We start from the raw sequence: 11,464 nt of genomic DNA, 5'->3' as shown, positions 1-11,464 counted from the left end.
ACACTTTGTTTTCCATCTGCTATCGCACATCGCGACTTCAGGAAAAGAAACCACCCCTCGGTTACAATACGCCGCCTCCCAAAGGCCAACTTTGCCGGAGTTTAAAAAAAATAAATAAATAAAAGAGAGAGTGGCATGCTGGGATTTGTAGTTTATACGAAAATCGCGTTGCATGCAGGGAGATGCCCGTATCCCTTCACCGCCCTCAGTTTACACCCTGGTTGGTTTGCGATTCGAGAGGAAAAATCATTAAAGGAGCTGGAGTTTCACCCCAAAACTTTAATTCTGTTTTATCCCTTCTTTTTTTTTTTTTCCCTTGTCTTTCCTCCAGCAGTTGCAGACTACGTAATGAAAAATAACAAAAGTGCCCATGAGCGAGGCTGTGCAACGAAGTACCCCACGACTGCAGGGAGGAGTAGTAAGAGTCGGCTAAGCGGCGCCCTGTGTCCTACTGCGCCTGTGCGCCGGTAGCGTGCGCAGAGGCCTCTGGGTAGGTGGCTTAACCCCGCCTCTCAGTTGAGGACTCTGAAGGCTGCATCTGTGGCGCTACTCCTACGAGGATGGCTACTCTGGTTGTAAACAAGCTTGGAGCGGGAGTAGACAGTGGCCGGCAGGGCAGCCGGGGGACAGCTGTAGTGAAGGTGAGGGACCTTGCGTGCTCTGTTCTCCACCATTGGCCTCCCTTCGGTTCATCCTGGAGACCTGGCTGCATCGCCACGGCCCAGGCTTCGATGGGTGGGATGCGCGGCCTCTGGGCCCCTTTTGGCTTTACAAGTCTTGTCCTCTCCTCTGCATCCTTTCTCTCCTATGGCCTGAAGTTGCCTGGTCTTCTGCTCATGACATGTCATAATCGGAACATTTATGAAAAGGAGCTTGCGGTCCAGTGACCTAGACCGGTCTTTTCTCCAGGTCCTCTGCTTTTAGTTAAACTCAACAGGCATTAGTTAGCTTAGTATTATAAATTGGCCCATCGTCATCGTAACTACGTACTACGTTAGGTGTTTTAGCTCGTTAATATCTACTTATGAAGTAGATGTTAATTCCCATTTTACAGGGAGGAAATCCAGGTTTAGGTAAACACAGTGTGTGGCAGAGCCCCGGGTTGACCGGCTTTAAAGCCTATGCTTTTCCCTATTGTACTGCGTCTGTAATGAGACATCTGTTACTGGCTGAGCTGCCCTCTCTCCTGTTAGTAGTACAGTCTATTAACACTTTTCAGAAGTCTGCAACATCGTCATAGCTGGGCGTTAACGATAGAGTTAATGAATTTCCTTATGCTTGAAGTTTGAGATTCTACCATGTATAAATGCTCCAGAATGAATTTGCTAAAAAATCATTTGAAATATGTGGCAGTCATTTTTCCCTTCCACACTTGTGCACGGAGAGATCTGGAGGGGAGAACTGATCTCATTGGTTTTATAGAGTAACCTTCGGGAGCATCTCTAATCTAAGAGATTGAAAATTCTCATTCCTGGCTACATATTAGGATCACTGAAGATTTTTAGTACACTACTGATGCACTCCTCCTCCAGTTCTGATGAGGTTGACAACAACAGTAGATTTTAGGAATGCCCATAAGTTATTTTAATATGTAACCAGGGTTAAGAATTACCGAACAGGATAATATATGAAGTTCTTTTAACGTCTTGAAAAATAGACACCTACGATTATTCAGTTAATGTTGGTTTTGTATGACAGCAAGTGAGACATTTCTTCCCACAATTTAGTATCAGTCAGTATTGGTGGTCGTTGATTCAGATGACCTTTAGGTAGTAATGAAGTTATTCTACAGGTGCACAGCATATCTGATAACGCAAAAGAGCCCTCGTTATTAGGCATGTTGTGTGATTGAGATTTTATTTATTGAATTGTGCTTTTGCTAAGTAGAGAATACTTGCAGAGTACTTTGTGAATTAACTTGAAGTTTAAGTTTTATTTCATAATTGGAAGGGGTATCATTGCAGTATCTATTTTGTTGTTACGCTGTTTGCCTTATAGTCTCAAAAGTGTACCAAAGCCTGATGTAACTCCAGTTTGTTACAGCACAGAATTTGATACATCAGAGGCTCACCTTGTTCATTTTCATCTTAACATGTAAAATGTTCCTGAACTGTGCAATAAAATAGTCCTTTCTGACAAAATCTTCATGCCATAATTTGTAGTAGCTATAGGGGTATAAACTGAAAAAAACCTTACTGTCATTTGTATAGATGAAAGCAATAAGTATTTATTGGAAGGTAAAAATTGAAGTATATAATGCTAATACTGTGTAAAATGGCCTTGTGCTTGTGAACAAGTTGATAATTACATGGTTTTTATCATTAGAGAAACCAGTAACATAAAAATCTGATATGGCTAGGCGCGGTGGCACACGTTTGTAAAGCACAAAGTGCCTGGGAAGCACTTTGGGAGGCCGAAGTGGGCTGATCACTTGAGGTCAGGAGTTTGAGACTAGCCTGGCCAGCATGGCCAAACCCTGTCTCTACTAATAATACAAAAAGTAGCCAGGCATTGTGGTGTGGGCCTGTTAATCCCAGTTACTCAGGAGGCTGATCAGGAGAATCACTTGAACCCAGGAGGGGGAGGTTGCAGTGAGCCGAGATTGTGCTACTACATTCCAGCCTGGGTGACAGAGTGAGACTCCATCTGAAAAATAAAAAATAAAAAATCTGATATTTTGAAATAACTGACATGTAAAAATGTATCACAGTTTGTTTTGCTTAGTGAGTCTTCTTAGGCCTTTTAAAATTTAGTCTGAGGCTGGGCACAGTGGCTCACACCTTTAATCTCAGCACTTTGGGAGGCTAAGGTGGGAGGATTGCTTGAGCCCTGGAGTTTGAGACCAGCCTCGGCAACATAGTGAGACCCAACCTCTACAAATAATAATTAAAAAAATTAGCCAGGCATGGTGGCACATGCCTGTGGTACCAGCTACTTGGGAGTCTGAGGCAGGAGGATTGCTTGAGCTCGGGAGGTCGAGGCTGCAGTGAACCATGCTCAGGCCACTACATTCCAGCCTGGCTGACCCTTTTTTTTTTGAGAAAGAGTGAGACCCTTTCTCAAAAAAAAGAAAAAAAAAAAAATATATATATATATATAAAATCTGATTGATTACAGTTTGATTTACATGTAATAAGTTTGAAGCTGTTTTGGCATTTTGTGAAATGTAAAATTAAGAGCTTTTTCCTATCTAGGGCTTTTTGCTGTTAACCACAATTCCTATTCATAGATACTGAGGAAATATTTTCTTGCTGGATTATTTACCAAGTTGATGCAAAATAGTCTAGTAACTTTATTTTCGGACCTGTGTTTGGTTTGCTAATCAATGGAATTTTATTAGTGCTTTTTGAAAAATACGGTAACAGCATAAGGAAATTCTTTTAAATCTTGTACAGTGGTGGGATCAGAGATACAGGATTGAAATGAACTAAACAAAATTTTAATATGGTTCTTTGGAGTTTATAAACAAATTTAATTTATTAGAGTTTTAATACAGCATTTATAAAATGTTGCATTTATTTTATATCAAATTCTATTGTGATTTTTTTTGTTTTTGAGTCGGAGTCTTGCTCTGTCGCCTAGGCTGGAGTGCAGTGGCACAATCTCGGCTCACTGCAAGCTCCACCTCCCAGGTTCATGCCATTCTCCTGCCTCAGCCTCCCAAGCAGCTGGGACTATAGGCGCCCACCACCGTGCCCGGCTAATTTTTTGTATTTTTAGTAGAGATGGGGTTTCACTGTGTTAGCCAGGATGGTCTCGATATCCTGACCTCGTGATCCACCCACCTCGGCCTCCCAAAGTGCTGGGATTACAGGCATAAGCCACCGCGCCTGGCCTGTGAATATTTTTTCTATATTTAATTGAATTTTTTTTTTTTTGAGGCAGGTTCTCATTCTGTCACCCAGGTGGGAGTGCAATGGCACAATCATGGCTCATAGCAACCTCAACCTCCTGGGCTCAAGTGATCCTCCCACCTCAGTTTTTTATTTTTTTGTAGAGACAGGGTCTCACTGTGTTGCCCAGGCTGGTCTTGAACTCCTGACCTCTAGCAGTCCTCTTGCCTTGGTGTGCCAAAGTGCTGTGATTACAGGTGTGAGCCACGGTGCCTGACCTAAATGGATTTGATAACGTGAAACTTTCCCCTTTTTAAAAAATGTAGGATGAATTGAAGTATGTGTATATATGAATAATAGATAGAATTATACATGGGTAGCTGTTCCCTAGCTGTTTCTCTTTCTCATGGGGAACCGATGTTCCAGTGTTACTGGTGTCCTATGTATCCTTCCAGGAAGACAGTACGTTTATACAACAATATAAAAATTTGCTCTTTCCCCACCTTTATGCAAAAATGAGTATATTCTATTTATCATTTTTGTTTTAATCATATGAAATCATTCTGTGTGTACATGAAAAACGTCATCTTTCTCACTATCCTATATAGTTTTATAGTATTATGAATGTGCCATAATTTATTTTCCAAGCTGATATTGATGTGTATTTACTTTGTTTCCAATTTTTTGCTAATGCAAATGATGCTTTAAGGACTAACATACAGATTTTGTCACACATGTCTAATATGCTCGTAGGATAAATTCCTGCAACTAGAATTACTGAGTTACTTAAACTTGGTAAGTATTGACAGGTTGCCCTTCATAAAAGCTGTATTGCTCAATAAACATTTCATAGCAATTAGTAATGTATGACAGTGTCTGCTTTCCCACACCTTCACTAACAAAGTGTTACCAACATTTTTGATCTAATCTGAAAAAAAAAGTATTTGATGTAGCTTTGATTTGCATTTTTTTGTTTCTTTATTTTTTTGAGACCGAGTCTCACTCTGTGATCTTGGCTCAGTGCAGCCTCCGCCTCCCAGGCTCAATCGATTATCCTGCCTCAGCCTCCTGAGTAAACTGGGATTACAGGCGCCCACCACTATGCCTGGCTAATTTTTTTGTATTTTTACTACAGAAGGAATTTCACCGTGTTGTCCAGGCTGGTCTCGAACTCCTGACCTCAGATGATCCACTTGCCTCGGCCTCCCAAAGTGTTGGAATTACAGGCATGAGCCACCGTGCCTAGCCTTAATTTGCATTTTTCTTGTTATGAGTTAGATTGAACATCTTTTCATGTAAAGAATTTTCATCGTCTTTTCTGTGAACAATTTTTTTTGTTTCTTATTTTTATTTATTTTTCTCTTCCCAAACCCTTATTTACATTGAAAGACTAAATTTAAATTTCTTTTGAACCATAATAATATACAAAGCAATTATGAATTATCACTTCATGGTGAAAGATATTTGTATCTCAAGCCCAAAGTCCAAGTTAATTACAGAGTTAGGTTTAAAATCGTAGTAGATTTAGTCTGATTTCTGCCTTGGGTTTTCTGTTTTTTACCTTGTGTTGTGTGTTTGATGATGTTGAGCTTAATTGTTTTTAAATTATTTTACTAGACTTTATGTAAGCACTAGGAACTTGGTATTTAAAATACCCTGTTCCTGAGGGTTTTTTGGTCCAACAGGGAAAGACAGACTAGAAAACCAAGGTATTAAAGCATTTTGGGTGTTATGGTAGACACTTATACAGAGTACTTGGGGGCCCAAAGGACAAGTATAGTCCTTTCCTCAGTATTAGCATGAAGAAACATGAAACAGTTTCTCATGTTCTGAGAACTATAAGCTGTTGGATATAGTTGGAGCACAGGGTCAGAAGAGTGTGGCAGTGAAGCAGTAGAACAGGGACCAGATTGTAGTGGGTCTTGAATGACAGGAGTTTGAGGTATGATTGAATAGTACAGTGGGTATTTTAAAAAAATTAATGAAACACTACAAATATACTTAGAAATAAGTGCTGAAAATGCTTTATTGCTATAAATACAATTTGTTGACTATTTATAAAACATAAACATATGGACTTGAGAATCAGAATATGCTGATAAATAGCCTTTCTTTTGACTGACTGTGTAGCCTTGTGCAAGTCATGTGTCTGTAACTAGAATTAGATAGACAAACTAATTTCTGATTCAGAGCTATATTTATTGATAGAGCACAGGAATTGAAATTTAAGGTGACTGCTTTTTTGACTTTGTATTATTTAATGTACATTAGATACCAGAAACATGAAAGTTAGTTGTAGTCTTTTCTTAACAAGTTCTTTATCATTAACAGGGGTAATTGTTAGCACGTATTTTAGATTATTTTTGTTGAAATTAATGATAGTTTATTTGTGTTGAAATTAATGATGGGTTAGGTAGTTGCAGAGAAATTGCTTAAGAACCCGCCTTCAGTAGAATTACATATTGTTTGTACAGATTCAGATGTAATGAGTGAAATCATAATTTTCAAAAGATAATGAAGATGTTAGTTTACAGCATCTTTGCCCCTAACACTACTATTAGTATTTCAAAGATATTTCGTTACGATATAATTTTGGCAGGGTCTGTCAGATGGAATGACTTAAAAGTGATTTAAGATTTTACAACTTACATAGTTCTTTTTCATGGAGGAATAAAGTAACAATGTTGATTCAATATATTAGGTGAATTTTCTTATATACCTAAAATATGTATGCTTTTAAAATGGTTTAAAGAGTACATCCTTCGTTTTCAAATATTAGGTGCTAGAGTGTGGAGTTTGTGAAGACGTCTTTTCTTTGCAAGGAGACAAAGTTCCTCGCCTTTTGCTTTGTGGCCATACAGTCTGTCATGACTGTCTCACTCGCCTACCTCTTCATGGAAGAGCAATCCGTTGCCCATTTGATCGACAAGTAACAGACCTAGGTAGGAAAAGTATTTGTATGGATTTAAGATTGAAAATTGTTCATGTAATGCAAATGTCATAGAAAACAATTTCCTTCCACTTGATTTTTAGAATGATAAAATTCCCAGAAAGTTTCAGAAAGCCTGAGTTTCTATTAAGGTGAATAATCTTCAAGCTATAAACTATCTCACGCTTAGTTACTAATTTTATTTTGTCTTCTGAGATGTTTATATTCAATACTTACCTGTAAAGAGCTTTAAGACACCTGAGAAAAACATGTTACCCTGATTCAAATAAATAAGAATATGCATCACAGAATGAATCATTTGCCTGAAGCCATTAACCCAATAAAACAATGTTTTCTTTACAAATAAATAAGCCAATAATGAAAATACAGATAAGTCATTGAGTCTCAGCATGTTTTTATTTACTAATATCAAGGACAGAAGTGTTTGTAGCTTGTGATAATTACTCTGTATTTTCTGTTAAAATGAGTTTGAAGGGTTTGTGGATTTTTTTTGGTTTTCTGTATACTTTTAACACTTGCTTTATATATTTCAAACTAAGTTATTTTCAGGTACCAGATTTGGAAATAATAGCATTTACTAACATTTGAACAATGATTTTACAAACATAAGTTTTGTAAGTTTACTCTTTTTGATAAGGGAGTTTTCTCCAAAAGAGTTTAAGGTTGCCATTTTTTTTTTTTTCAGGTCAGTTGCACTATGTAAGACAATTTTAATATATTCATACTATTTTTCAAGTGGAACACATTAAAAATAATTTATCCACCAAAAAAGGAAGCAAGAGTACCTATAATTTTAGGCTGGAAGACTTTAAAATGCTAAGAAACATGGTTTTAAAATATTTTCTGGAGAAAGAAGGGTTTTTAAGGTTTTGGTGATCTTTGATGTATATAAATAGTCTATTTGCCTGACAACTAATATAGGACAATAATAACATTATAGATAGTGTTAACTTACTAGTAGCCAAGAAATAAGTAGGGATTGGGAAAGTTTCTGTACTTTTATTTGGTCTTTTATTCTTTGAGATATGCATATATCATACTATTTCTTTATATAAAACTATACTTAGGCCAGGCAAGGTGGCTCACACCTGTAATCCAGAACTTTGCAAGGCCGAGGTGGGTGGATCACCTGAAATCAGGAGTTCAAGGCCAGCCTGGACAACATGGTGAGACCCCTTCTCTTCTAAAAATGTAAAAATTAGCTGGGCGTGATGGTGGATGCCTGTAATCCCAGCTACTCGGGAGGCTGAGGCAGGAGAATCACTTGAACCTGGGAGATGGAGGTTGCAGTGAGCCTAGATCGCGCCATTGCCCTCCAGCCTGGGCGACAAGAGCAAAACTCGTCTCAGACAAACAAACAAAAAAAAGTAAAAGAAATAGTAATGTTTTTCAAATAGAGGATAGAACCTTTCTTCTACTTTTTTTTTTTTTTTTTTTTTTTTAAAGCGGAGTGTTACTCCGTCACCCAGGCTGGAGTGCTGTGGTGCAATCTCAGCTCACTGCAGCCTCTACCTCCAGAGTTCAAGTGATTCTTCCGCCTCAGCCTCCTGAATAGCTGGGACTACAGGCACCTGCCACCACGCCTGACTAATCTGTGTATTTTTAGTAGAGATGGGGTTTCACTATGTTGGCCTGGCTGGTCTTGAACTCCTGACCTCAAGTGATCCACCCACCTCGGCCTCCCAAATTGCTGGGATTATAGGTGTGAGCCACCACGCCTGATTCTTCTACCTTTTTGAAGAGCACTTTACCTTCTCTACATTAATACCACAGTGTGAAGAGTTACTACCTCAATGTTTAACAAAACTAGAAATTTACGACACGGAACTAGACTGAATACATCCATCCTCCTCTCTGACTTCTCTGAATTCTGAATCAGAATTCCTCTCTAGTACAAGAAGAATATGAGTAGTTATTGATACTGTTCAGCAATATTGCTGATTTTCTTCTGCTCATATGGTGAAATTACACTTCCTTGCCCTCTTACACATCACTGTGTGATGTCCATTGATCAGTGAATTGTTTGCAGAAGTGAAGTGTTAGCATCTAGGTAGAAGTTGATAAGAGAAGGTTTATGATTTTCAAAGTAAATTCTTCTCCCTGCTACAGTGAGGTGGTCCAAATGATTGGAGGCTGGGTAGCCTGTGTTCCTGTTTGTGGTCAGTGGAGAACAGTCTCTCTTGTCTTCCCTAACCCCTGAGATGTTGCATGAGCAAAAAGTAAAACTCTGTTGTGTTAAGCCATTGAGATTATGGAGTTGTTTTGACACTTAGAGAATTCAGTGATAAATATTAGGCACTACCTAGTAATGCTAGAAGTTTTTTTGTATGCATTCATTATATAATGATTGGATATTTAGAAAATTGTCACAACTGTATTTTTAAATGATCACTTAGTGTACTTCTTAACCTTTATGTAAATAGAGAGAACTCAACTTGTTGTAGAATATGTGTTAAAAATTAAGGAGAAAGCCTTCTTGGGGCAAGGCTGAGGATAAATATGTTCAGTCTAGTTTTTTTGGGAGAACCACAACATGGAATGGCTTTTTTTTTTTTTTTTTAAGAGCCAAGAGGAAGGGGAGCCCTGCAGGCAATGACTCCATCAACCTTTTATATATTTATTCATTTAATGAATATGTGTTAGGTGGCAGCTATATCAGATGGTATGTGGTATTTGTTGCATAGGAGTTTACCATAACAAATATTCCTTCTGCTAACAGATCTGAGTTTTATTCATAGGTTTAGGAAGAGTTTGTATGTTGTCCTGGGTTACAAAGTTATATGTATTTCTTAAGTTAGGTTGCTGCAAAAAGTATTTGAAAATGCTTGTTTTAGCATATATAGTAAAAGTCAGTGACAAAATAGGACTTGTAAAATTAACTGATAGAGAAATAGGCTGGGCACGGAGGCTAAGGCAGGCAGATCACTTTAGGCCAGGAGTTTGAGACCAGCCCGGCCAGCATGGCGAAACCCCGTCTCTACCAAAATATACAAAAAATCAGCTGAGCGTGGTGGCATGCACCTGTAGTCCCAGCCACTTGGGAGGCTGAGGCACGAGAATTGCTTGAACCCAGAAGGTGGAGATTGCAATGAGCCGAGATCGTGCTACTGCACACCAGCCTGGGTGACATAGCAAGACTCTGTCTCAAAAAAAAAAAAGTAAAAGAGATTTAAATAACTTTTTTAAGCTGTGGCAAAATATATATATAGCATAAAATTTGCCATTTTAACTACTTCTAAGTTTAGTGGCATTAAGTTCATTCATATTGTTGTGCAGCCTTTACCACCTTAATTTTTTTAATGTGTATTTAGATTTTTTTTTTTTATTTCTTTTTTGAGATAGAGTCTTGCTGTGTCACCCAGGTTGGAGTGTAGTGCTATGATCTTGGCTCACTGCAACCTCCACCTCCCGGGTTCAAGTGATTCTCGTCCCTCGGCCTCCTGAGTGGCTGGGTTTACAGGCGCCTGACGCCACACCTGGTTAATTTTCATATTTGTAGTAGAGACAGGATTTCACCATGTTGACCGGGCTGGTCTTGAACTCCTGGCCTTAAGTGATCTGTCCGTCTCAGCCTCCCAAACTGCTGGGATTACAGTCGTGAGCCAATGCGCCTGGCCAAAAAATAATAAATTTTAAAGTGTGTTTCTACTTGGAAGCCTGAGGGATTCTTCTGTTTTTTAAAAGAGAGTATTAACAAAGCAATTATTTTGGTATCAAATAATGGGGAAAATTTGAATTTTTCAAATTTAGACATTAACGACTGAACTATATGGATTAGAAATTACTTTTGAGGTATGGGTAAAACGATTAATAGTCCATTTTGTTAGATTTAGTTTTTGTTTTTATATTCTAGGAGATTCAGGTGTCTGGGGCTTGAAAAAAAATTTTGCTTTATTGGAGCTTTTGGAACGACTGCAGAATGGGCCTATTGGTCAATATGGAGCTGCAGAAGAATCCATTGGGATATCTGGAGAGGTATTGATCATACTTGGTGAAATATTTGTTACGAGCATGAATTTTTCTTTTAATATATGCCATTATTAGCACAATATTACATCATTTAATTCAGCAGGTAAATTTCTAGAAACACAACTTTTCATTACATTACAGTTCTAAAGGCCAGCACTATTCCCAAGAGAAAAAAGTAGAACTAGAATTATTTGAAAATACGATGCCTAAACTATGCCTTATGTGTGAACTTTTTTTCCCTTATCATAATTCAGTTCTACCAAGGATAAAGTGAAAAGAGGAAGAAGATTATAGAATAGTAAGAAAGATAAGTAAGCAACAGTGGAGCAGAGGATGCAAAAGTAAATTAGTCAACAGAAAAACTCAATGAGAGAAAGTAAAACTCCATGTAAGAGGCCATTTAATATACAGGGAAAATTGCCTTAAAGATAGCAGTAGCTTCTGAGGGAATTGTTACTATTCTATCTTCAAGAAAAAGTTAAACTTTGTATAGATGTACTGTCTTTATCCATACAGGTAGATATCTGGTAAATATTAGAATCCATGAACACTGGATTTTTTAATAATGTAAAAGTATATTTTTAGCACTTACGTATTATTTGCATAGCTGCACATATGTACTATAGGACATGGCTTTCATAGGCTATTATGGATAGAAATATATTTGGAGTAAATATCAGTTAATGATTTTGGTGATCAACTTGCAAACCAC

The 11,464-nt window shown here is 37.9% G+C and overlaps 1 protein-coding gene across 1 annotated transcript in view; it reads left to right on the top strand.

Annotated features, from left to right (window-relative positions):
- The first annotated feature begins 527 nt into the window (after window positions 1–527).
- The window catches only part of TRIM23 (tripartite motif containing 23), a 32,631-nt gene continuing 21,694 nt past the window's right edge, over window positions 528–11,464 (top strand). The window contains 3 exon segments of the mRNA NM_001260591.1: window positions 528–641; window positions 6,613–6,775; window positions 10,637–10,758. Coding sequence (NP_001247520.1) covers window positions 561–641; window positions 6,613–6,775; window positions 10,637–10,758 — 366 coding nt within the window. The 5' untranslated portion in view covers window positions 528–560.

The sequence above is a fragment of the Macaca mulatta genome, chromosome 6 (assembly GCF_049350105.2).
Source record: "Macaca mulatta isolate MMU2019108-1 chromosome 6, T2T-MMU8v2.0, whole genome shotgun sequence".
In the NCBI taxonomy this organism is placed as follows: domain Eukaryota; kingdom Metazoa; phylum Chordata; class Mammalia; order Primates; family Cercopithecidae; genus Macaca; species Macaca mulatta.
Note: the sequence above shows the minus strand (reverse complement) of the source record. Positions and strands in the feature narration are given on the sequence as shown.